At 50.5% G+C, this 27,644-nt stretch overlaps 2 protein-coding genes across 6 annotated transcripts in view; both read right to left on the bottom strand.

Moving 5' to 3' along the window:
• LOC137413399 (E3 ubiquitin/ISG15 ligase TRIM25) overlaps positions 1-27,644 on the bottom strand; it is an 81,832-nt gene that overhangs the window by 15,982 nt on the left and 38,206 nt on the right. For all 5 annotated transcript variants that reach the window (XM_078770057.1, XM_078770055.1, XM_078770054.1 and 2 more), the window contains exon 5: positions 5,030-5,052. In XM_078770057.1, coding sequence (XP_078626183.1) covers positions 5,030-5,052 — 23 coding nt within the window. The remainder of the gene's footprint in view (positions 1-5,029; positions 5,053-27,644) is intronic.
• Positions 5,462-27,644, bottom strand: LOC144889899 (uncharacterized). Its single transcript, XM_078771107.1, has 2 exons — positions 26,247-27,644; positions 5,462-5,644 (listed from the first exon to the last, which is right to left on the bottom strand). Exons 1-2 carry the CDS (start codon positions 27,642-27,644, stop codon positions 5,462-5,464), a joined length of 1,581 nt encoding a protein of 526 aa, XP_078627233.1.

The raw sequence follows: 27,644 nt of genomic DNA, 5'->3' as shown, positions 1-27,644 counted from the left end.
GCCAGGACCGGCCCATAGGGGAGAGCAGTATTCCATTGAGCTGCGGATGAAAGCCTTGTATGTGGTGAGGAGCTCAGGTGTGCCGAGGAAGGACTTTGCACGACGGAGGATGCCCAGTCGGCGACTGGCTTTGGAGGCCAGCTTGGAAATGTGGTTTTCCCAAGAAAGATCATGGCAGATAGTGAGACCCAAAAGCTTGAGCGACAGAACTTCTTGGAGAGGATTGTTGAGAAAGTAGATGGGAGGGTTGTCCAGTCGATCTTTTCGGAGAGACATAGTAAGAGTGTGAGATTTGTCAGGATTGAAAGACATGTTCCACTTGTTTGACCAGTCTGTGATTTTGTCCAAGTCTTCTGAGAGTGAGGAGGCTGCAGACTGCCGATCTGAGGGAAGAGGAATGGAGCGGCAGAGAGTGGAGTCATCAGCAAAGAGATAGAGAGGATTTTCAAGAGAGTCAGAGAGATCATTGATGAAGACCAGAAAAAGCACAGGGCCCAGAACACTGCCTTGGGGAACTCCAGCCTGAACAGGAAGAGGAGATGAGAGAAACCCATTCAGGGCCACACGTTGACGACGACTAGAGAAGAAGTCCGCCAGCCATGCGTGGAGATTTCCATGGATACCAAAGGAGGAGAGTTTGGTGAGCAGAGTGGGGTGCCAGACCGTATCGAAGGCACGTGATATGTCGAGGGAGACAGCTCTAATTTCCTGTTTGGCATTGAGGACCTCCATCCATTGTTGAGACAGCAGAAGCAGCATGTCCAGAGTAGAGTGGCCTGGACTGAAACCAAATTGATGATCAGAGATCAAGCCATTGGAGAAGAGGAAAGATTTCATATCCGAAGCAATGATGGATTCCATGACTTTGCTGATAATTGGGAGAAAGCTGATTGGTCTGTAGTTGCTAGGATTTGTTTTTGCACCTTTTTGTGCAAAGCGGTGATGTTGCCTGATTTCCAAGCAGATGGCAGTTGACCTTGAGCAAAAGAGAGGGTGAAGAGAACAGAGAGAGGGTGAGATAGAGCGGCAGAGCAGGATTTTAGGACCCGTGGGCTGATGCCGTCGGGTCCAGTTACAGAATCAGAGTCGAGGGATGACAGAAACTTTTCCACCTTGTCAGGAGGAAAGGACACGGAGTCCAGGAGCAGCTGGGTACGACTGGGTATGGTGGGTACAGAGAGGGATGGGTTTGGGACACAAGATTTAGAGGCAAACACAGAGTTGAGGCATTCAGATTTTTCACGTGCGGAGTCAGCTGTGTAGCCGTTTGAGGTAAGGGAGGGGATGGAGGGGGAACAAACACCAGAAACAGATTTCACCAGACGCCACCAGGATTTGGAAGAGGGAGACAGATAAGAGAGTTCGGTCTTGAGAACGGAGAGATATTGTTTCCTGGCTCTCCTGAGGGTGGACAACACACACTTGTTTCGGGCTTTGTTGAAGGAAATGAGATTTCCTTCCGTTGGATTTGCTTTCCAGGAGACGAAGGCAAGTTGTTTCTGGGCAACAGCCTCACCACAAGATTCCGTGTACCATGGACGGGAGGAAGGGTATGACAACTGAAGACGAGATGGGATAAATCTGTGCATGAGAGAGAGCAATTTACTGTGGAAGAATTCCCAGGATGAGTTGATGTCAGAGGTGGTAGAGATGGGAGACCAGTCCAGATGATTGATGGCTGCTTGAAGACCGTGCCAGTTGGCCTGAGTGAAATGCCAGACTCGTCGATGCTGAGCAGGCTCCTGAGAATGGTCAGAGAGATGTCCACTTTAACAAGGACATGATCAGATGATCCGATTGGAGCAGAAGAAGAGCAGCAGACATTTTCAGGGAAGTTAGTCATAACCAAGTCCAGAAGAGAAGATGCTCCGTTGACCGAGATCCGGGTCGGGAAATTGACAGATTGTGTCAGTCCCAGTGAGTCGCAGAAGTCCTTTGCTGAGGAGTCATGGCTGGTGAGAGAGGTACCCACACCCAGCCAACTGGCATGATGACAGTTGAAATCACCACATATGAGGAAGAGAGAGTTGGGATGAGTAGATAGAAGTTGGTCCATATTATCAGACAGCGAGATGTAGATGGAGTCATCACTGCTTGGTGGACGGTACAACACACATATGAACAAGAGGTGGGAGCGAAGGGGAAGCCGTAGCCAGAGGTATTCCTGGGGGTGAGGTGGAGAGAGTGCAGTGCAGGGCGAGTGAGGAAGAGAGTTTTTGATAAAGATAGCAACCCCACCTCCAGGATGAGGCTCAGGTCTATCATACCGGAGGAGGGAGTAACCCGGGAGAGATACTAGGGAATCAGAGACATCATGAAGGAGGAAAGTTTCTGTTAAGCAGATCACGTCTGGTTTGACAGAAGCAACCTGTATGGAGAGATCAGTTAAGTTTGAACGAAGGCCCCGGATGTTTGAGGTCCATACCGTTAATGAAGAGGAAGAGGGAGCATCGGATACAGAACAGGGGGGAGGAGGGTTAGGGTAAGATGTGGAAGAGGTGGAAGAGGTAGGGAGAGCTGTTGAAGGTGTGTCAGAGATTTCAGAATAGCTCAGAGAGAGGTACGTCCAAATTCTGTAATTTTCCAAATTCTTTGCAAAATTTTCCAAATTCCAAATTCTGGAATTTTGACTGTGCAGAGTTAAAGGCCGTCAGTCGGCCATATTTTAGCGGATTACAAAACAAAATATTCTGCACATGCAAACTCTGATGTATTATCTTTGTGCCAAGTTTGAACAAAATCTGTCCATACATGTCGATAAATGGTTGGAGACACGTTTAGGTAACAAAATGACGACTAGTCGGCCATCTTGGATATGGTCTCAAAAGAAAATAACATGCATATGTAACCCATCATTTATTTTCTGTGTACCAAGTTTGAATAAGATCGGTAAATGCATGTCTGAGAAATGACTCAGGACGTGGTCAATATCAGGGTTTTTTTGTTTTTTTTACAACTAAAATGGTCGCCAGTCTAGCAGCCTGCTATCTTTGATCAGATCGCAAAATAAACGGGCGTGCACGTATATGCCATCATGTGCTGTGCTTTTGCCAAGTTTGAACAAAATCGTACCATGCATGATCAAGATATGTTTGGGGACACGTTTAAGTAACAATATGGCCACCAGTCAGCCATCTTGGATATGATCTCGAAAGAAAATGACTTGCAAATGTATGCTGCCATTCCTTATCTGTGTGCCAAGTTTGAACAACATCGGTAAATGCATGTCTGAGAGATGGATGAGAACATGTTCAACATCGGGTTTTTTTTTTTTACAAATAAAATGGCCGCCAGTCAGGCATCTTTGATTGCTTCAAGAAACAAAATGATGTGCTTACGTATACCATCATGAGTTGTCTTTGTGCCAAGTATGGACAAAATCAGTCAATACATCTCCGAGATATGGTTGCAGACGGACTGACGGACGAGACCCAATCCATAAGCCCCCGTTTTGGACTAAGTTAAACGGGGGATAATACTTAAAAAAAAAAAAAATCAAACAAAACAAGATGTCTGTAAAAGAGTGGCAAATAATTAAAAATAGAAAATAGATAGAGGATATTTTTGTATTGACCTGTATTTATATTCAGAAGTCGAGATTCTGGAGGAGCTCAATAAAATATAAAAATAACCACATTTAGAGGCCATTTTTCCCCGCAAAGCGGGGGTTGGCCTTTTTCGGGGACTGTGGTTGTTGTTGTTTTTTGGTCCCCTTTTTGAAGCAATGTTTTACGGCCGGATGCCCTTCCTGCCGCCAACCCTTTTTGTCGCCTTTTACGACAAGCAGGGAATTACCAGTGAACTGGTACTCAATTAGCCGACCTCGGAAGGATGACAGGCTGAGTCAACCTCCCTGGCGTTAATTCAGCGATCGACTGGGATTCGAACCCAGGATCCTGGGATCCTAAGCTGGCACCCTAGCCGCTAGCCCAACACCAGGGTTCTGGAGGAGCTCAATCAATGATTAAAATGGAAACAGGCACACAAAAACTGTGGACAGTATGGAAAGAGGGTCAGTGAGGGTTGAATGGAAGGGAAGTGTGCTTGGGAGAAAGAATGAGTCAATGATGAATGACATTGACAGATGAGAGGAATAGTACAATGAAAGCAACAGACACAGATGGCCCTAGACTCTGCTTCCTGCCAGGAGATGGACAGAAGAAAGAGCAAGCGCAGAAGCGAGGGGATAGCAAAACCCTCTGTCTGAAGTGGGCAAGACGTGGGTGACAATAATCCCCAACCTGTTTGCAGTGGGCAGAAAGAAAGGAGACCCAGAGACGTGAAACACAGGAAAAGCCTTCAAATCAACCACATGAAGGGAAATAAGGGACGAAGGAATGGAGCTGAGCAATGACCCAACACCTGTGAAGGCCAACCTGGAGTAGGCTTTTGAAGAATGCCTGTGAGCCGGGACATCAGGTGTACTGGGGGAGGTGTGGGAAGGTAGTAATAGTTCCGATGTCGATGGGCAGAAAAAAGGTGAGGGTCAGAAGTGATGGGATAGAAAACTGTCTGCTTGCAGTAGGCAAGAACAATCAAACGTGTTTGTGGCGTGACAATACCATTCACAGAAGTAAGGTTTGTGCTCGAAACACAAATCAAGAGCTTAAAAGTAAAAAGCAACAAAGATTGAGATTTGAGATCTGGAGAAAGGAAACAGACCATGAGGAACACGAATGATTTTTAACAAAACCGGATTTGTAAAGATTTAAGAAACTTCAGTTTGTGTTCAATCGATAATATAAAGGAACTTTGCAATGTCCATCCTCCCTCAACGCAAAACTTTTCATTTATAGATCAGAAAATGGGAAGAATATCAAGGGAGGAAGAGAGTCAAGCACATGAAGACAACTGAGTAACACGACTACGTAACATCTTCTTCATCTCCCGTGTCCTCCCCTAGTCCTCATTCTTCCCCACAAAGTGAAAAACAATTCTTCAAGGCGAGGATTATAAATCTTTAGAGCATGACTCGGGCAAAAACATCAGGATGTGTGTGATAATGTGTTGTACATCAATGCAGTCAAACCTTTTTAGCAGATCCTTGCAACCCTGAAAAAGCAGAAAACAAAGAATGAGATCAACATATTTGAATAAATGTTTCTTTTCATTTATCGAATACCAGGGGGAAAGCCTATCAAAAATGATGGGGCCAAGAGCACCCCCACAGCCGATCATCACCATCACAGCACAGTTGTTATGGAATATAACTCACAGTCACGGGCTTGTGGATTTATTTTTGTTTCATAACAAAAAAGTAGGATTCTTTTCGAAACATATTTTCAAAATGGCCTCTCACTCGTGCCATTGCTTCTGCATTCCGCCGTCCCCTCATTTTACCCTGTTCTTGTGTTTCTTTTGCCGCCATTTCTGCGGTGTCCCGCATCCGTTCTCCTTTTGTCTGCTTCATCCTGCACCTCGTTCTCCAGTCTTGCAGCGAACCTTTGCCTCACACTCGCATTCACCTTGCTTCTCTCAGCATTTTCCTGGCTTTCATTTGTGTACTGCACTCAACTGTATTCTGCTTGTGATTGTATCCACCTGTATCCACCCCCTGCTCCTCATCTTCCCTCTGTCTTCGCCTCTGCTTCCACTCACGCACTAATATCTCTCTCTCCTCTGCGCTCTCATCCCTAATTAGTACCTGTCCAAGTGTACAAAGACTCACTTCATGCACAACGTAGTGTGTAAATACACATGGAAATACATTAATTTACATTTCTGCTTTATTTCATTACTTACTCATTGTCAAAGCATTATAACGTGCAAGCAAAAGTTTCCACCCCAATGAAGGAAAAAGTTTAAGTTAATTGATCAATTAAAATTATTTCATGGACTTTACAAATGCTTATTGTGTTGAACTCTTAGTTTCACTCAGAGCTAAAGCTATGAGGCACTTACACCACCCACTAGGAAATGGTGGTGCACTTTGGGTGGCGGAGGTTAAGTTGGTCTAAAAAGAGGGCAAAATATCGTGATTGGAAATAAAATTTGGCACAAACATTTTTCATGCCTGTACTCCGGTCATTTCAAATGACAAAGCCAAAAGCCTGGCGTTGGCTTAGCGGTTAGGGTGCCGGGATCCTAGGATCCTGGGTTCGAATCCCGGTCGATCGCTGAATTAACGCCAGGGGGGTTGACTCAGCCTGTCATCCTTCCGAGGTCGGCAAATTGAGTACCAGCCTGCTGGGATGAATGATCACGGTGTGTACCCCAATTCAGAATAGGCACACTGTATCCCTGCGCATCGTAGGAGCGTGACCACGGGTTGGCGTCAGGAAGGGCATCCGGCCATAAAGACATTGCCTCAAACAGGGAACCATGATTTTCATGGGGCCCGCAAGGCTAACCCCCACTCTAGCGGGGAAAAATGGCCTTAAAACGATCATTCATTCATTCATTCACTCCTGTCATTTCAAAAGTGAACGTTGAGCTTTTCAATTGCATCACTGGAAGCAGCTGCCGTAAACGGGAGACAGACAAACGCATTGACAGACACCACGATTCACCACATATGTAAGTGATTTTCTTCTCTTTTTCGTTAACAGCCACTATTATCCCACCTTGCAGGGTTGTCCATGGGAAGCATGGCCCAAGTCTTCACAAACTGGCTAGCCAGGCCTGACATTCGCCTAGTTTGGGCAGGAATTTTGAATTTGGCCATGGTGCCAGCGATACTCACCAACTCTCTAAAAAGGACACCATGGGATCTTTAACGTCCATCAACAAATGCTGCCAGACGGGACTCCCAGTTTAACGTCCATCTGAAGGACGGCACACACATTGATGAATCACCCTGCCTGTGAAACACCGAAATGACACCGTAGTCTGGGTCGGGATTCGATCAAAGGCTAGAAAGCTTAAATGTGAGTGTGCGTACCCCTAGGCCATCCTGTCAGCCCATGGTGAAATATTATATATTCACCATATTAGGTGGGGCCAAAGAAAAGTCATACACATACACATATATAAAAATATATACATACATACACATATATATATATATATACAGACTTGGCATTTAATATGGAATATTTTTTTTTTCTTGACTTGGGTTTACTTTCTGAACTCGGTATATCAATATGGTGAGTTTCTTTTACGCTTCGGTGATTTCTTTGTTAAAAGAACCATGTCACTGATTGTCTGTTGCAGCAAGAAGTTAATAACAGGATTATATCACAGGTGGCATGACAAAATGTACGGACAGGTACATTTGACGATTGGCTTCACAATCGGGTATATAAGGGTTGTTGCATTCTGTATTTGTGGAAAACAACTGCTGCACGTCTACAAAAGTTATTGCCGCTTCCCCTGGAGATGGTCCGTCAACTCGACAATGCTGTTTGTCATTTAGTGGTGGCTTTACGAAATTCCGGCATAAAACAGCGTGCTATTGTTCGGCAGTATGGCATCACTCAAGGTCAGGTGTCAAAGATCCTGAAACGAAATGCTCAGAGGGGTGTCCCTACTCCAATACCGAAGTCGGGACGTCCCTGCAGAACCACAAGGAGGGATGATCGCCAGCTGCACCGGTTAGTCCGCAATGGCCGTACCAAGTCAGCTAATCGGCTTAGGGCTGAGTGGCAGCAACTGACAAATGTGCCTGTATCCAGAAGGCTCGTCAACCAACGACTGGTTCAAGCAGGCAATCGTGCCAGGCGTCCCCTGAGAAAGCCACGTCTGACCAGACAACACCGCCAGCGCCGATTGCAGTGGGCCATAGAGCACCGTCAATGGCAGCCAGGACACTGGAATTACGTGATCTTCAGTGACAAGTCTAGATTTCTGGTCTATCGTCAATATGGCCGCGTCCGAGTGCACAGACAAGTGCATGAAGCCTACAACGAAGATTGTATAGTGCCAAGAGTCCAAGCTGGAGGTGGTGGGGTGACCGTTTGGGCTGCTTTTCATGCAGGGGGCAAAACTGACCTGGTTGTTCTGAATGGAAACCTGAAGCAGTTCAAGCACAGGGCCATTCTGGAAGAAACATTGCTTCCATTTGTTCATGCAGCCTTTTGAGGAAACTTTGTCTTCCAAGATGACAATGCACGGCCTCATCATGCTTGCATGAACCAACACTTTCTTGCTGACCATGGTGTAGAGCATATGGAGTGGCCTGCCATGTCCCCGGATATGAATCCGATAGAGAACTTGTGGGCAGAATTAACGCGTCAAATCGACAACTTGGACCAGCAGCCTGCCCCTGTGCGTGAATTGCAGCAGACTATTGTCACTGCATGGCAAGCGATTCCTGTCCAAACCTTGGCAAATCTCGTGAACAGCATGCCTCAACGTGTACGTGCTCTCCTGAATGTTCGTGGGGTTACACGAAGTACTGAACTGTAATTTTACTGTCCGTAATCCCAGTCGTAATTTAACTTTTGTTTTTGTTAAAAAAAATTATTGGCTAATGTGCAAAATAGAGAGATACTTCTGGAAAACGCACAGAGGTTTAACACAGTACTGTCCATGAATTGAGTTCGATATCAGTTTACATCACTTTCAAGGATCAATTTATTTGCTTCGAAATGTCAAATGTGGTTTTTGTTTCTTTTAAAGGTCACATTAACAAAATCTAGAATAATTTCAACATAATTCCAATGAACTTTTGGTTCTAAGTCATCTTGAAAAGTAAGTTCACCCCCACAAAAAAAATATTCCATATTAAATGCCAAGTCTGTATATATATATATATATATATTGTTACAGACGTGGCTTGGATGTTATTCACCGAGCGGTTTTGGGATGACCACGTCTGCACAAGATTATGCTCGATATTATACCCGAACGTTGACTAGTCGCGCGATGCTGGCTCAATAAGGAAAAGAAGACACCCGGCTGGATTACAATAACACAATACGACACCAATGTTTCAATTCTCAAGACCTCCGGAGGAGATTATATTCGTACGGAAAGGTTAGATTACAGGGACGAGAGGTACATCATAGGAAGACAGGCACTTAGACACAATCTTATATTATTCCCAACAGACGACAGATAAACGGGACAAAGCTGACTCACACGGGGGTTGATGGCAGGAAAGCGGTTGTCGATGGCTCCAGGTGCACCTGTGCTCAAAGGTTAGAATCGACCCGGTCCGGTCCAGAGATGCGGGAGGTTTCAGCGCTCGGAGGTAACGTTCTTTCACAGGCGGGTTCTCTTCCTCTCCGCGATCGCAGGCAACGTTCTTTCTCCAGCTGGGGGCGCATCTGACGTCACATCCGGCGCGTGGCCGCGTATATCCGGCGGGGAGTGACACGCCCTCGGCTCGCTAGCGCCGCCCCAGATGGAATCGGTCCGCCCTTCTGATTGGGTGCGGGGGGTTACCAGGCTCCGCCCTTGAGGAGGAGCTGACAGCCAGCCCCTCCGTGGTAACCCCGTGGAGCGCGTGGTCAATGGCGCTAATCGAGCCGGTGTGAGGACGCATCCTCCCCCGCTCCGCCGCCATCTCCTCTGTTGTTGTTGTAATTGTTGGGGAAGAAGATGGAAGGAGGTATGGGAAAGGTCCTAAACTCACTACTGATGCCATATAATCACATTCTGGTGCAACGAAGAGTCATAATTAATGGAGACGAGGCCTTAACTGACATAGAATAAGAATAACTAGGAAGATGTCCGAAAGTTGTCTACGTGTGGTGCGGTGGACCTGGGCACGACATTTAATGGGGGAATAAGGGGAAGGTCGGCTCTACTGATTGTTATTTACATGCAATGGGACTAGGGAATGGGGGATTGGGGAAAGTTGGGGAGTATTGGAGAAAATAGGGGAATATTTACAAGCGGATATGGAGGCCAAATTCCATATTCGCAACATTGCACCCTTCTCTACCCTCGGGGCGTCCCGACCCGATAAATTTTTACCTACTTTAGTGTGGCACGCAATGTAGTTCCCTCTACTATTAACTCTACCCTGAGTGCGACAGTTTTACAGATATTCACAAATGAGTAAATATGTCCCCCTGCGACGTTGCACCCTTCTCCTCACAGAAACACACCCACAGGATAACCGAATCCGGAAAGAATTCTCAAACTAAACATACAGCCGGTAGGGAGCATTATTTACAAGATTACGCTGATATCTACACTACGATCCAGGACCTGTCTTTGGAGGAACACATGCAGATGTTATGCATAGAGAGAGCGCGCTTGCCAGCATCGATACACCAACCCACGAGTGCTCTGTGGCCGACGGCCTTTAATAACGTGCAGAGCACCCTTCCCGAGCATCAAAAGCACCACCCCACCACCAATCGGTGCAGTCACCATTGTTCATTGGAATAAAAATAAATTCGACAACCCCTAACCCTGCAGGTGTCTCTTGCTCTTCTTGTGGTGCACTTGGTGTTAACTAAAAGTGGTTCACCTGTATGGCATAGGTGCCACGTTGACCCATAGGTCCATCCCCGGGTGGTGCTTGGCCGCAAACGAACTGCGGTCCATTGTGGGTGGCCACAAACATTGCGGTCCATATGGTGTATCGATCCCGGCAGCAAACAGCGAAAGTGCAGGCCCACAACTGCGCAGCCAGCACCTCTCTCTCCTCTCTCTCTACCCCAAAGCCAGATCCTCGGAGGTGGGAGACAAAAGAAGCAGACAAGTGAGTAAGGTGGTAAGGGCGCAAAAGTGCACGCAATGTAAGGTGATGCACACTGGGGGCACATGGGAACCAGGTGAGACAGGTACGTTCCTATCGTACGCCCCCCCCCCCACCAGGTAACCTACATGGCCCCTCCCTTACCCCTTACTGTATCCACAAAACACAACACTACCCATAAACATCTACTTTACAAATCAACAAACATCCCTACTGTCTTCCCCGTTCCTCCCATATACCAAATTCGTCTTCTCTCCCTCCTAACCAATCAAATTTGCCATTTTCAACTCATCATCAGTCCCTCCTAGGGAGGGAGAGATGGAATCACCCCAATGTCTCATCCACGTCGTGATGCGTCTCACAAATCCACAGCAATTTCATTTCCTGCAACAAAACAAAGAAAACACAGGTGTGGAGTCATCATCATCACCACAGGTAAGTGGCTGCGTATGGTGCGACAGGTTCATCAATCCTAACTATTTCCTAAATGACTTTAACAACTTTACACTACCCGGGGTCTTTCTCCGGCCAAACCATTGGCCCTCTTACACTATGGGTTCTAAAAACCAATTCCCATTGGCCAAACTGTGGTGCTCTTCAATTTGGGGTCTCACTCCCCCGATTCATCTCCCGGTGCCCTCGTACAATTTCTGGGCTGCGACGTGTACCTCTCCCAGTGGGTCTACCCACCTGCACACCTCCACCACTGCAGTTGCCTCCGAGCTTACCTGCTCCTTACCCTAACCTAACTACCAGGGGAAGGCCCTCTGGCACTCTCCCCACTCGGTGCCCTCTCTGGCACTGGGCTACCCGGGTCCATCCTCCGGATCCTCGGGCCCCATCCACAACTCTACCGGCTCCCAGAGCCCACCTGCGGCCTCACCTGGCCGACATCCTCACAGTGGTGGAGTGCCCAACCAACTACACACACTAACAGGCTACACGCCCAGCCATTTCCACAACACTAATGCACCCATTCACAACACCATTCTGCAACCGCACCACAGATGCCAATATCCAACCACAATTTACCTGTACCCTCTACCTAACACTTACACTACCCGCCCCGGGTACTCGTGAAAGGGGTCCACTCTTCCCCCATCCACACCTTCGCACCATGCACACCACTCCGTACCACTCACTCCAACTCTCTCCACACACCTGTACCTGCACACCTGTGCTCTCACACCTGGTGCCACCTGCACCCTTCTCTCCCCAAGCGCATTCGCGCTGATCCACAACACTCATTACTCACACACTGCTCCACACACCTGTCCAGTTGCACACCTGTGCAATCACACCTGTTCAACCTTCACACACACGGCATCATCTCAGCTAACTACTCCCTTCTGAAACTTGCGCTTCCCAGTCGTCCCTTTAAACTATTGCGCTCCCACGTCATTATCATCCACCCTAATCTACCTGCGTCCCCACTACAGGTATCAGTCACTAACTAAACCTTAACGTTACCTACTGTCATCTTCGCTAGATCCCTACACACAATATCCTAACCCACCCGGGCTAGTTTTCACTGCCATACACCCCATAAACTATTGCTCCTTTGCCCCACATATGGGAAAGGTGGCAGGGATGCCACCCTTACCCACCGGGCCTATCGCTCCTCAATCCCCCAGTCCTCTGGCACTAATAAGCCCCCCTTATTCAGAGGTACTGGGTCCCGCCTCGGCATCTAAAGCCGAGGCAATCCACGGGGGCGCCTGCTCGCCGGTGTAAGGTCTTATCCGGTCGGCGTGGACGATCCGAGGGAGGGCTCGTGGCCCCATTTTGATCTTAAAGACCACGTCACAGATTTGCGACAGGACGACTCCTGGGCCTTGCCAGGGGGAGGTGAGTTTTGGGCACCTTCCCTTCCGCCTCCGGGGATTAAAGAACCAAATCTTCATCCCCGGAGCGTATTGACTCCCCTGGCTCCGGTCGTCGTACCTGCGCTTCATCTTTTCCCCCGCCAGATGGAGTTGGCGGCGGGCGAAGGCATGGACTAGCTCCATGCCTTCCTCTAGGTGACGTGCGTACCCCTCCCTCGGCGGGTTAACCACTGTGTCTGGCACGGGACCGCATAGCAAGTCGGCGGGAGCCCGTAACTCCCGCCCATACATAAGCAACGCTGGACTGCATGCGGTGGCCCCGTGCTGGCTGGTTCGGTAGGCCATAAGCAAATAAGGGAGATGTTCGTCCCAGTCATCCTGACGGGTGGTGGTGAACAGTGCCAGTTGTTGGATTAAAGTTCGGTTGAATCTTTCCACCATCCCGTCAGATTGAGGTCTTAAAGGCGTTGTCCTGGTTTTCCGAATTGACAGGAGACTGCACACATCTTTTAGCAATTTGCTCTCAAAATTTCGTCCCTGGTCGGTGTGCAACTCCTGTGGAATCCCATGCCGGCACACAAATCCTTCCACGAAGGCCTGCGCTACCACCCCTGCTTCTTGGTTGGGGAGGGCGTAGGCCTCCGGCCACTTGGTGAAATAGTCCATTACCACGAGGATATACTTATTACCTTGGCGGGTGCGGGGCAGCGGTCCTAGAATATCCATAGCCACCCGCTCAAGGGGGGCCCCCACCTGATGTAATTGAAGGGGGGCCCTCATCCTCCGTGCTGGTCCCTTTTTGGCAGAACAGGCGTCGCATCTCCGACACCAGTCCTGTATGTCGCGCCCCATATTCACCCAATAGAACCTCCGGCGGACCCGAGATATTGTCTTTGTCCTGCCCAAATGGCCGCCGGAGCGGGTACCATGCACCTGTTGCAATATGACGTTCTTGAATTTGTCAGGGACTATCACCAGCCAGGAAGTTCTATCAGAGGGAACCTCCACCCACTTGCGATACAAGATGTTGCCTTTCAATTCCAGGGTCTGCCACTGAGCCCAATATGCCTTTGTCTGCGCCCCGAGGGGGGTGACCTCTTCCCCCTTTGGTCTTTGCCCCAATTTGACCCAATTGAACACTGGCCCCAGGACAGGATCCTCCTGCTGGGCCGTGCTCCAGGCCAAAGTTCCGAATTCCTCATCTGCGGTTAGTGGCAAAATTGGCCCTCTCACCCGGGTTGCCCGGACGACGAGAATCGGGGCGGAATCGCCCAATTGCTCCCTCTCCTCGTGTCTCGCACAAAATTTACAGTTTTCCCCCAGACAAGGACGCCGAGAGAGTGCGTCCGCATTACCATGGGCCTTCCCGGCCCTATGGGCCACATCAAAATCGTACTGTTGCAACTTTTCCAACCACCTTGCAATTTGGCCCTCCGGTTCCTTGAACCGAAGGAGCCATTGCAAGGAGGAATGGTCAGTTCTAACCAAAAATTTCCGCCCGTACAAGTACGGGTGGAAATGGTTCATGGCAGCCAGCATCGCCAATAACTCTTTGCGAGTGACACAATAATTTCGCTCGGGCCTACTTAAGGCCCGACTATAGTAACCAATCACTCTCTCCACGCCCTCCTGTGTCTGAGACAAAACTGCGCCCAATCCTTCCTGGCTCGCATCCGTGTCCAGGGTAAATGCCCCGTCGCTAGTGGGGTAAGCTAGAAGGGGTGCGGATGTCAGACACCCCTTCAATTTTTGGAAGGCCTCGTGGCACTCCCGTGTCCAATTAAATCGCGTCCCCTTCTCCGTAAGCCGGTGGAGGGGACGGGCCAACTCCGCAAATTTCGCCACAAAGCGCCGGTAGTAGGAGCAGAGTCCCAAAAATCCCCGCACCTCTTTGATGGTACGTGGTGCGGGCCACTCCTCTACCGCTTTAATTTTGTCTGGGTCCGTTTTTACCCCCTCGCGGCCAATCACGTGACCTAGATAGGCCACCTCTCTTGCAAACAAAGTGCACTTACTCGGGTTCAGCTTCAACCCTGCCTGTCTGAGGCACCCGAACACCTGGTCCAAATTAGCTAGTGCCTGGGGGAACGTTTGGGCATGTACCAGGACGTCATCCAGGTACACCAGGCATGATTGCCATGGCATGCCGCCTAGTACATGCTCCATCAATCTCTCAAAGGTGGCGGGGGCGTTACACAAACCAAACGGCATCACAGTAAACTGATACAGTCCCTTACCTGTGGAAAATGCCGTTTTCTCCTTCCCTGCCCTATCCATCTCCACCTGCCAATACCCACTCTTGAGGTCCAAAGTTGTGAACCAATTTGAGCCCGCAACGGCATCGAGGGTGTCATCAATCCTTGGCAGGGGATATGAGTCCTTGAGTGTCACGTTGTTTAGCTGGCGATAGTCCACGCAGAACCGCGTGGTCCCATCCTTCTTTTTGACCAGCACAACAGGTGACATCCAAGGACTTCCCGAGGGCTCGATCACACCTGCGTCGAGCATTTTTGCAACCTGCTCGTCAGCTTCCGCCCTCTTGCTCCAAGGGAGCCGTCGGGCGGCCTGACGAATAGGCCGGGCCTCACCGGTGTGGATCTGATGTTTCACCAGGCCCGTACGTCCAATATCCTCGGTGGACAGGGAGAAGAGGTCCAAATGGGACCCAACCAGTTTGTGTAAGGCCTCCCTCTGGGTACCTCCCAACTCTACGCTACTACGATTTACCATCTCGCAAATGGGATCGGGCCAATTCCTACTTGTTATTGAAGGCTCCCCCCGGGGTCGGCTCGGCTGGACGTTCTCGCCCCTCACTGTCGCGACTTCCTCAACTGGGGTGCAGCCAGCTACCCTCGTGCCCCTTACTATAGTGCGTGGTTCTGTACTCACATTTACTACTCGGACGGCCACTACCGGTCCGTCCGTTTTTACAAGGGTGCGGCCCACGATTAAACCCGGTATGGACTGCGCTGCCACCGGTTCGACCAGGCCGCAGGACTCCTGCCATGTTGGGCGAGCTGCCCACCGGGCCGGCACTATCGCCTCGGCCCTTGGGGGGATGGTCACGGCCTCGGAAGCCTCCAGCTCCGCTCTCTCGGCCGTGCTCACTCCCCCTAACGGCAGCTCTTCTACTCCCACCTGCAGGATCCCCCGGCACAAGTCGATTTTACAACCGCTGGCAGTCAACAGGTCCAACCCTATTAAACATGGGTCGCACACCTCCGCCACCCAAACATCTATCTCCCTCCTTACCGACCCTAACTTGAGGGTCACAGAACCACGCCCTATGATCGGGGCCGTTACCCCGGTAGCAAGCTGCAAACTATAATTTTGCAGGCGCTGGATCTTATCCCAGCCACCTGCGCTCGAATCAAGGACCACAGGGCTGATGATCGTGGCGCTAGCTCCTGTGTCCACTACGGCGTCTACCCCCACGCCGGCAATTTTGCATCTAATTGTCAGGCTACCGGTTCCAATTTGGCCACAATAAATGACCTGTCGCGTCAATGAGGGCTCTCCTCCATCCTCTGCTGCCGAACACCGCCCTACGTGCCCGACACCTTCTAGTTTCCCGGGGTCTGGCGGGGGGGTGTCTGGGGTCGGCTAACCCGCTCCCCCCTGGGCGGAGTTGAGGACCTCAACTGCCGGAGATCATCCCGGCGCGCGTTTCGACAGTGCCGCGCCAGGTGACCCAGGCGGTTGCAGGTATAGCACCTCACCTGATAAGGTGCTTGCCTCCGGAATTCCAAATTCCCCCCCCTGTAGGTCCGAATTGGATTACCCGCTCGTGGTCCACCGCGGGCCACCTCCGGGGCCGCCTGCCATGGTCCAGGTCCCGCCAGGCGCTGGTCCACCAGCCTCCGGACCATGCCCGCCAGGTCAGGACCCACGTCGGGGGCGGGTCCCCTAAGGGGTCCACCCTCCATCGGGGGTCCCACCTGGCGGACCGCCATTGCGAGACGCTCGCCCCCTCGGGCTAGGGGCCTCGCTGCTTCCCAACGGGCCGCAGCGTCAGCCGCCTGGCTCAGAGTCTGCGGGCGCCACATGGCGAGCTGTTGCCGGAGCTCAATATCCGGGAGGGCCTGGATAAAATGGTCCAGCGCCAGGCTTTCCCGGGAATCCGCTGCCATGCTAGCATGTGCGATCCCCACTGCGCGGCGAATGTCGTGGGCAAGTTCCCCGATGGCTTCCTGGGGCTTGCGTTTTCGCAGCGCGAGCTGAGCTTTAACAAGCTCGCTCTGCTGTTCTATGCCGAATCGATTAATTAGGGCGTCGCGGAGGGCTGGCAGGGTGAGAGCACCCGCTGGTAATGCCGTCAGCACCTCCGCCGCCGCGCCGCGCAATGCGGCCACCAGGTGTACTCCACCTTCGTCCTCACCCCAACCGTTGCCCTTACACACACAGTCGAACTGCGCCAGGTACACGCGTAGATCACTCTTGCCGTCATACGGCGCGAGTGGGACCTTGTGGGACCACCTCGTATGTGAGTCGTTGCCCGCCTGCCGGATCCCGTGCGTCGCCCCTTGCGGGGTCAGCGCGGGGCCGAACCGGCCGGGCCCCCACAGTACACTACCCCCAAGGGGCTCTCGTGCCTCCCCGGTCCCTCCAACAACTACCCCTGTTGGTGTCGATGCATGGGTCACACCTCCGCAACCCGCTACCCATTCCATACCACCACCACCACAACCTTGCTCACCCACACCTCGCACCTCTCGTTCCATACCCTCCGGACCAGCCATACACCTCACTCTTGGCCTCTCACGAACATCCGGGTCTATCTCGACCCCCAAGCTTATTAAATCACCTGGCGCATCATACGCACGACCATATTGGTCACCACTTACACCGGGTCCTCTTTCTCTTCGCTTCTCCTCCATCACCTGCGAATCCCTCATCCGGTTAATGAGCACATCATCACGATCCGAACACAGACTCTGGACCAATTCTTTTACCTCCTCTTTTATCTCTTTCTTATCCTCTCTCCGTCGCTTTTTAATTTCGCTCACCCCCTCTTCCACTTCTTCTAATTTCTGCTTCACCTCCTTCATCTCCTCGTGCGCCCCTTTAAGTTCTTCCTCTAACTCCACTTTATTTTTTTCTATGTGCTCCCGCACCTCCCGCTCTTTAACCTCCATCACCTCTACCACTTTGTTCATTTTTTTCGTCAAGTCCTCATGTACCGTCTGACACTCTTTTTTAATTACCCCTACGTCCTTTTTCATCTCCTTCTGCGTCGATTTTAACCCCTCTATTACCGCTGTGTTCTTCTTTACCTGTTCCCCCAACTCCTTTTGTCCCACTGTCAGTTGTTCTACTCCCAGCGTCAACTCCTCTATACCACCTTGCAATTTTACAGTCCCCTTTCTCACCTCCTTCTCCATGCGCTCCTTACAGTGCCTCACCTCCTCGCGCACTCCTCCGACCTCCTCACTCACTCCTCTTCTGATCTCCTCTCCCATCACTTGCATCTCCTGCCCAGATGCCACCCTCATCTGCTCCATTTCCTCCCTGTGAGCATCCAGTTTGGTTTCTACCCCCATTCTGACCCCCTCTATCTGCTGCCCCATTTGGTTAACTTCCCTTTCCGCTTGGTCCCTCATGTCCCTCAATTTGCCTTCCATCCTGTTTTCTAACCCCTCTAACCCATTTCTCACCTCTTTTATCCCGTTGTCTAACCCCTCAAAATTATTGTCTAACTTCCCAATTTTCTTGTCTAACTCCTCAAAATTATTGTCTAACTTCCCAATTTTCTTGTCTAACTCCTCAAAATTATTGTCTAACTTCCCAATTTTCTTGTCTAACTCCTCAAAATTATTGTCTAACTTCCCAATTTTCTTGTCTAACTCCTCAAAATTATTGTCTAACTTCTCACCGGTACCCCTCGCTTCGTCCCTCATTACCCCCATTTGGTTTTCCAATCGCTCACTATTCTTTTCCATAAGGGCCGTCATTTGTATAAAAAAAAGTTCCAATCTTCCCAGCGGCGCTACTTCGGTCGCGGGCACGGTGACCAGCGAGGCGCCTTTTTGCGCGCCTGAAGCATCGTGCGCGAGAGCGCCATTTTGTGCACCTGCTACCCCCGCTGTTTCGCTCTCCTCATGTCCCTCATGTCCCTCAATTTGGTCCTGGACCGACCCTGCCTCACTCTCCCCTACCGGACCCCAGCCGTCTTGATCCGCCATAGCGCGACTTGCAAAATTCGAGTTTCGTAAAACAATTACAAATTTTGCTGTTATAATTTCGTCGAGCGCAGTAACCGCGGGACCGCGCTCCGGATCGATTTGGTCGAGCGCCGTACGCGCTCCGGCTCGATTTTCCCTCCCAAAATTTGGGCCTAACTAATTTAGTCCCGGGTCCGAATCTCACTCCTCGACACCAATTGTTACAGACGTGGCTTGGATGTTATTCACCGAGCGGTTTTGGGATGACCACGTCTGCACAAGATTATGCTCGATATTATACCCGAACGTTGACTAGTCGCGCGATGCTGGCTCAATAAGGAAAAGAAGACACCCGGCTGGATTACAATAACACAATACGACACCAATGTTTCAATTCTCAAGACCTCCGGAGGAGATTATATTCGTACGGAAAGGTTAGATTACAGGGACGAGAGGTACATCATAGGAAGACAGGCACTTAGACACAATCTTATATTATTCCCAACAGACGACAGATAAACGGGACAAAGCTGACTCACACGGGGGTTGATGGCAGGAAAGCGGTTGTCGATGGCTCCAGGTGCACCTGTGCTCAAAGGTTAGAATCGACCCGGTCCGGTCCAGAGATGCGGGAGGTTTCAGCGCTCGGAGGTAACGTTCTTTCACAGGCGGGTTCTCTTCCTCTCCGCGATCGCAGGCAACGTTCTTTCTCCAGCTGGGGGCGCATCTGACGTCACATCCGGCGCGTGGCCGCGTATATCCGGCGAGGAGTGACACGCCCTCGGCTCGCTAGCGCCGCCCCAGATGGAATTGGTCCGCCCTTCTGATTGGGTGCGGGGGGTTACCAGGCTCCGCCCTTGAGGAGGAGCTGACAGCCAGCCCCTCCGTGGTAACCCCGTGGAGCGCGTGGTCAATGGCGCTAATCGAGCCGGTGTGAGGACGCATCCTCCCCCGCTCCGCCGCCATCTCCTCTGTTGTTGTTGTAATTGTTGGGGAAGAAGATGGAAGGAGGTATGGGAAAGGTCCTAAACTCACTACTGATGCCATATAATCACATTCTGGTGCAACGAAGAGTCATAATTAATGGAGACGAGGCCTTAACTGACATAGAATAAGAATAACTAGGAAGATGTCCGAAAGTTGTCTACGTGTGGTGCGGTGGACCTGGGCACGACATTTAATGGGGGAATAAGGGGAAGGTCGGCTCTACTGATTGTTATTTACATGCAATGGGACTAGGGAATGGGGGATTGGGGAAAGTTGGGGAGTATTGGAGAAAATAGGGGAATATTTACAAGCGGATATGGAGGCCAAATTCCATATTCGCAACAATATATATATATATATATATATATATATATATATATATATATATATATATATATATATATATATATATATATATATATATATATATATATATATATATATATATATATATATATATACATACATACTGAAACGCAAAAGAAACTTACCACCTTTGAAACCTTTAAATATCAACAATAACACTGCGTGTAGTAAATGTGTGAACATATTTGTGGACAATAGTGTCCTCACTGTCAGACAAAACGGTCACGGATGGTCACTTGAACCTTCAATGGTCACTTCATAGCACAGCTGTTGAACAGCCGTTTTGACTGTCAGTGATTAGCCAAGGGGTACGGGATGATTTTAATGAGCTGCACGTGATGTCTTGATATTGGCTTTAATAAGGCCAGTGCAAAATGGGCATTTTGACCGAAAAATGACCATTTTGACCATTTTGACCAACTTCAAAAAGACCGAAAACGCAAAAGAAACTTACCACTTGTTTGAAATGTAATAAAATTGTAACAGTTCAAAATAAAACAAACCAACAATTGCTAATTGAAACATTGGCATTTTATTGATGACATGTCAAGTTTTTGACCAATATACACAATCTCATCAGTTTGTTCTACAGTACAGAACAGCACAGGATGCAATGTCAGTACCCTTTCAATAGCGTGTGTGGCCACCATTGTTTTGAATACAGGCAGTGCATCGTCGGCGTATACTGCCTACCAGTCTTTGGATGGATTGCTGCTGGATTCTGTCCCACTCAGTCCTCAATGTCTGAAGCAGCTCTGCCCGTGTCCTGGCCCTGCCAACTACGCGTCTCCCAAGCTCATCCCACAGGTGCTCTCTGGGATTCAGGTCAGGGGAGAGCGCAGGCCACTGCATGGTGTTGATGTTCTCGCCTTGGAGAAATGCAGTGGTAAAGCGAGCAGCATGGGGCCGAGCGTTGTCATGCTGAAAGGTTCTCAGTTCTGGGTGGTCTAGCAGGAATGGCAGCAGATGAGGTCGCAGGATGTTATCCACATACCGCTGGGCATTAAGATTCCCATCCACAACCACCAGTGGCGTCCTGTACCGGCCTGATATGGCGGCCCACACCATCACACTTGGGCCACCCCACCTGTTGGCTTGACGCACGCAACAATCGGCATATCGCTCGCCAGTTCTTCTCCAGACACGCTCACGCCCATCAGGACTGTCCACACAGAACCTTGACTCATCGCTGAAAGCGACCTCGTTCCACTGTGCCAAGGTCCACCGCTGATGCTGCTGGCACCATCTCTGTCGGTTGCGGCGATGGGCAGCCGTCATCACGGGGCCTCTGTATGGTCTTCTGGCAGTCAGACCATAGTCATGCAGTCGTCTTCGTGCAGTATCATTGGAGATCCGTGGGTTTGCATGCCCCGGAGTTTCTGCCGCAGTGCGGGATGCTGGACGGAATCGATCCCGCAGGTGACTTCGGACCATCTGCCTGTCCTGCCTTGCAGTGGTGACTCTTGGCCTCCCTGATCGAGGTCTGTCATCTGCAGAGTTGTGGAAGGTGCCTCTGTCCACCAGGGCCGATATCGTCTGGTGTGAACAGCCAAGGCGACGTGCCACCTCACGGTAGCTCAGTCCGCCTTGCAGCATGCCCAGGGCACGCTGCCGTTGATCCCTTGACAATCGTGGCATGTTGATTGAAATGCCCATTTTGCACTGGCCTTTTTAAAGCCAATATCAAGACATCACGTGCAGCTCATTAAAATCATCCCGTACCCCTTGGCTAATCACTGACAGTCAAAACGGCTGTTCAACAGCTGTGCTATGAAGTGACCATTGAAGGTTCAAGTGACCATCCGTGACCGTTTTGTCTGACAGTGAGGACACTATTGTCCACAAATAAGTTCACACATTTACTACACGCAGTGTTATTGTTGATATTTAAAGGTTTCAAAGGTGGTAAGTTTCTTTTGCATTTCAGTATATATATATATATATATATATATATATATATATATATATATATATAGATAGATATATATATATATATATATATATATATATATATATATTGTTACAGACACGACTTTGATGTTAAGATGGGCCGAGCGGAATGGCCGTCGTGTCCGCACAAATTACCCGATTGTACTCGAACGTTGACGAAGCCGCGCCACGCTGGCTCAATAAGGAAAAAGAAGACACACGGCTGAATTATAATGACAGACACCAATGTTTCGATTCTCAATTATATTCGTACGGAAAAGGTTAGATTACAGGGGCTAGAGGTATATTACAGGAAGACAGGCACTTAGACACACTCTTATATTAACCCCGGACAGACGACAGGTAAACGGGACAACGGCTGACTCACACGGGGATTGATGGCAAGGAAAGGCAAGTAGCGATGGCTCAAGGTGCACTCTTGGCTCAAGGCAGGGTACAGTCCGGTCCAAAGATGCGGGGAGGTCACAGCGCTCGGAGGGGACGTTCTTTCTCAGGCGGGGCGCATCTCTCTCAGCGCTCGCAGGTCCTTCTTTCTCTTCAGCTGGGGGCGCATCTCTCGTCACATCCGGCGCGGGGCCGCGTATATCCGGCGGGGAGTGACACGCCCTCGGCTCGTTAGCGCCGCCCCAGATGGAATCGGTCCGCCCTTCTGATTGGGTGCGGGGGGTTACCAGGCTCCGCCCTTGAGGAGGAGCTGACAGCCAGCCCCTCCGTGGTAACCCCGTGGAGCGCGTGGTCAATGGCGCTAATCGAGCCGGTGTGAGGACGCATCCTCCCCCGCGCCGCCGCCATCTCCTCTGTTGTTGTTGTAATTGTTGGGGAAGAAGATGGAAGGAGGTATGGGAAAGGTCCTAAACTCACTACTGATGCCATATAATCACATTCTGGTGCAACGAAGAGTCAGAATTAATGGAAACGAGTCCTTAACTGACATAGATTAAGAATAACTAGCAAGATGTCCGAAAGTTGTCTACGTGTGGTGCGGTGGACCTGGGCACGACATTTAATGGGGGAATAAGGGGAAGGTCGGCTCTACTGAGTGTTATTTACATGCAATGGGACTAGGGAATGGGGGATTGGGGAAAGTTGGGGAGTATTGGAGAAATAGGGGAATATTTACAAGCGGATATGGAGGCCAAATTCCATATTCGCAACATTGCACCCTTCTCTACCCTCTGGGCGTCCCGACCCGATAAATTTTTACCTAGTTTAGTGTGGCACTCAGATGTAGTCCCTCTACTATTAACTCTACCCTGAGTGCGACAGTTTTACAGATGTTCACAAATGAGTAAATATGTCCCCCTGCGACGTTGCACCCTTCTCCTCACAGAAACACACCCACAGGATAACCGAATCCGGAAAGAATTCTCAAACTACACATACAGCCGGTAGGGAGCATTATTTACAAGACTACGCTGCTATTTACACTACGATCCAGGACCTGTTTTTGGAGGAACACATGCAGATGTTATGCATAGAGAGAGCGCGCTTGCCAACATCGATACACCAACCCACGAGTGCTCTGTGGCCGACGGCCTTTAATAACGTGCAGAGCACCCTTCCCGAGCATCAAAAGCACCACCCCACCACCAATCGGTGCAGTCACCATTGTTCATTGGAATAAAAATAAATTCGACAACCCCTAACCCTGCAGGTGTCTCTTGCTCTTCTTGTGGTGCACTTGGTGTTAACTAAAAGTGGTTCACCTGTATGGCATAGGTGCCACGTTGACCCATAGGTCCATCCCCGGGTGGTGCTTGGCCGCAAACGAACTGCGGTCCATTGTGGGTGGCCACAAACATTGCGGTCCATATGGTGTATCGATCCCGGCAGCAAACAGCGAAAGTGCAGGCCCACAACTGCGCAGCCAGCACCTCTCTCTCCTCTCTCTCTACCCCAAAGCCAGATCCTCGGAGGTGGGAGACAAAAGAAGCAGACAAGTGAGTAAGGTGGTAAGGGCGCAAAAGTGCACGCAATGTAAGGTGATGCACACTGGGGGCACATGGGAACCAGGTGAGACAGGTACGTTCCTACCGTACGCTCCCCCCCCCCACCAGGTAACCTACCTGGCCCCTCCCTTACCCCTTACTGTATCCACACAACACAACACTACTCATAAACATCTACTTTACAAATCAACAAACATCCCAACTGTCTTCCCCGTTCCTCCCATAAACCAAATTCGTCTTCTCTCCCTCCTAACCAATCAAATTTGCCATTTTCAACTCTCATCAAAATTTGCCATCTCCAACTGCACATCAAAATTTGCCATTACCAATTCATCATCAGTCCCTCCTAGGGAGGGAGAGATGGAATCACCCCAATGTCTCATCCACGTCGTGATGCGTCTCACAAATCCACAGCAATCTCATTTCCTGCAACAAAACAAAGAAAACACAGGTGTGGAGTCATCATCATCACCACAGGTAAGTGGCTGCGTATGGTGCGACAGGTTCATTAATCCTAACTATTTCCTAAATGACTTTAACAACTTTACACTACCCGGGGTCTTTCTCCGGCCAAACCATTGGCCCTCTTACACTATGGGTTCTAAAAACCAATTCCCATTGGCCAAACTGTGGTGCTCTTCAATTTGGGGTCTCACTCCCCCGATTCATCTCCCGGTGCCCTCGCACAATTTCTGGGCTGCGGCGTGTACCTCTCCCAGTGGGTCTACCCACCTGCACACCTCCACCACTGCAGTTGCCTCCGAGCTTACCTGCTCCTTACCCTAACCTAACTACCTGGGGAAGGCCCTCTGGCGCTCTCCCCACTCGGTGCCCTCTCTGGCACTGGGCTACCCGGGGTCCATCCTCCGGATCCTCGGGCCCCATCCACAACTCTACCGGCTCCCAGAGCCCACCTGCGGCCTCACCTGGCCGACATCCTCACAGTGGTGGAGTGCCCAACCAACTACACACACTAACAGGCTACACGCCCAGCCATTTCCACAACACTAATGCACCCATCCACAACACCATTCTGCAACCGCACCACAGATGCCAATATCCAACCACAATTTACCTGTACCCTCTACCTAACACTTACACTACCCGCCCCGGGTACTCGTGAAAGGGGTCCACTCTTCCCCCATCCACACCTTCGCACCATGCACACCACTCCGTACCACTTACTCCAACTCTCTCCACACACCTGTACTTGCACACCTGTGCTCTCCCACCTGGTGCCACCTGCACCCTTCTCTCCCCAAGCGCATTCGCGCTGATCCACAACACTCACTACTCATACACTGCTCCACACACCTGTCCAGTTGCACACCTGTGCAATCACACCTGTTCAATTCTCACACACACAGCATCATCTCAGCTAACTACTCCCTTCTGAAACTTGCGCTTCCCAGTCGTCCCTTTAAACTATTGCGCTCCCACGTCATTATCATCCATACTAATCTACCTGCGTCCCCACTACAGGTATCAGTCACTAACTAAACTTAACGTTACCTAATGTCATCTTCTAGGGCCCTATCAATATAACCTAACCCACCCGGGCTAGTTTTCACTGCCATACACCCCATAAACTATTGCTCCTTTGCCCCCCCTGTGAGGGATGGTGGATTTGCCATCCCACCACATTGGGGGTCTCTCACTACCAATTTTGCACATCAAATTTCAACAAATTAAAAATTTGCCAATCACTGCCCATCATCTGCCAATCACTACTGCCAATCCCTTGCCAATCATCAAATTTTGTTTTTCTCTAATTTTGGGTCCAAAACACTAACTTCATCACCCAGTCTACTCACTAATACCTCTCGGTGCGCCAATTCCCGTTCAAAGCCAGGCTTCGTAAAGCCAAGCCATGAATGCTGGTTGTTCTGTGCCAGCGGTTGGATACGTCCGGCACTCGGTGCAGGGAAGGAGGTTTACCCGGCCCGAGATCCCACGCACCTTCTCGGCACGGAACCATCCAATGTCCCGATCTCGACCTGCCGGAATTCCTCAACAAAAAGTGGTCGCCATGACGACTCTTTCTATCGGGCCGCCCGCTCCGCCTAGTGGAGCACGGACGTTCAAAGCGAGGCCCAGCACGGATCGCGCACGGCGGTCCTTTCGAACCCGCCGTGGCTCGGATCCCCCCTGGTTCTCGCGGCACGCGAAACCCGGCACGCACCGAGGGCCCGCTTCGGCTAAAAGTCGACCTAACCTTTAACCCGGTCACCGTCGACGCTTCACCTGCAGGCTTACATGCATACGCTACCTCTTTCTTGCTCATACATGCAGCCGTTCCCATTCTCCTCGTACCTTTTCTTTCACACCTCGGTACACTCACTCCGCTCACCGACTTGGTCACACACCTGACCACCGAACACTTTGGCACACATTCGTCGCTCGTACACCTCACCAATACACCTCTTCGCACCCCCTCCTCGGTCACCTCCTCTGTGACAATCACAGGTGTGCTCTCATTCGCACACCCAACCACGTGCCTCACCACCAACTCCAGCGTGCATCCCCACTCACGCTCTACCATTCCAGGTGTGCATCCTTCCATCCCAGGTGTACATCCTCGCTCACCTGTCACAACTAACTCACGCTCCATGTCACTCTCACTACTTTCACCTCCATTCCTGACAGCGCACTCACCCTTACTCTTGACAGCGCACTCTTTCCCCATGCACCTGTCCGTCACACACCTTTCTCGCGCACACTCTCCCGTCACACCCTCTGTAACACTCACCACAGGTGTGCATTCTTCCTTGCCTTTGACAGCGCACTCTTTCCCCATGCACCTGTCCGTCACACACCTTCCTCGCGCACACTCTCCCGTCACACCCTCTGTAACACTCACCACAGCACGCTTCCATGTGCTCCCTCGCACACGCGCTACGACCGACTCACTCTCGCCAGCACCCTCACTCCTTGGCGCACACTTTTTTCTCACACACCCCAGAGTCGGACTTTCTCGCACACCTCCTTTTTCGCACACCAGACCTGTCGCACACTTCACCAACGGCCTCTCACGAACACCCGGGTCCATCTCGACCCCCAAGCTTCTTAAATCCCCTGGCGCATCATACGCACGACCATATTGGTCACCACTTACACCGGGTCCTCTTCCTCTTCGCTTCTCCTCCATCACCTGCGAATCCCTCATCCGGTTAATGAGCACATCATCACGATCCGAACACAGACTCTGGACCAATTCTTTTACCTCCTCTTTTATCTCTTTCTTATCCTCTCTCCGTCGCTTTTTAATTTCGCTCACCCCTTCTTCCACTTCTTCTAATTTGTGCCTCACCTCTTTTATTCCCCGGTACGTCTCCTCAAGCTCGTCCTCCAAGGCTACCTTGACCGTTTCCAGGTGCGTCCTCACCTGCCGGTCCTTCGTCTCCATTACCTCTACCACCTCGTCCAACCTCGCCGTCAGTCCCTCACGTACCATCTGACATTCCCTCTTCGTCGCTACCAAGTCATCTTTTAGTTCTTTCTGTGTCGCCTTTAAACCTCCTAATACCGCAGTGTTCCTTTGAACCTGCTCCACTAACTCCGTCTGTCCCACCGTCAGCTGCTCCACCTCCTGCGTCAGGTCCTCTATGCCCCCTTGTAACTTTACAGTCCCCTTTCTCACCTCCTTTTCCATGTGCTCCTCACAGTGCCTCACCTCCTCGCGCACTCCTCCGACCTCCTCACTCACTCCTCCTCTGATCTCCTCTCCCATCACTTGCATCTCCTGCCCAGATGCCACCCTCATCTGCTCCATTTCCTCCCTGTGAGCATCCAGTTTGGTTTCTACCCCCAT

The sequence above is a fragment of the Myxine glutinosa genome, chromosome 1, assembly GCF_964187855.1.
Source record: "Myxine glutinosa chromosome 1, kmMyxGlut1.1, whole genome shotgun sequence".
In the NCBI taxonomy this organism is placed as follows: domain Eukaryota; kingdom Metazoa; phylum Chordata; class Myxini; order Myxiniformes; family Myxinidae; genus Myxine; species Myxine glutinosa.
The sequence above is the reverse complement of the archived record's forward strand: the minus strand, read 5'-3'. Positions and strand labels throughout refer to the sequence as shown.

What these genes read in the sequence shown, in the direction of transcription:
- LOC144889899 (XM_078771107.1), bottom strand. Translation starts at nt 27,644, where the DNA reads ATGGGGGTAGAAACCAAACTGGATGCTCACAGGGAGGAAATGGAGCAG. An exon ending in GGGTGCGAAGAGGTGTATTG is followed by an intron (nt 5,645 to 26,246) that starts GTGAGGTGTACG and finishes ACACTTGGACAG; the next exon opens with GTACTAATTAGGGATGAGAG.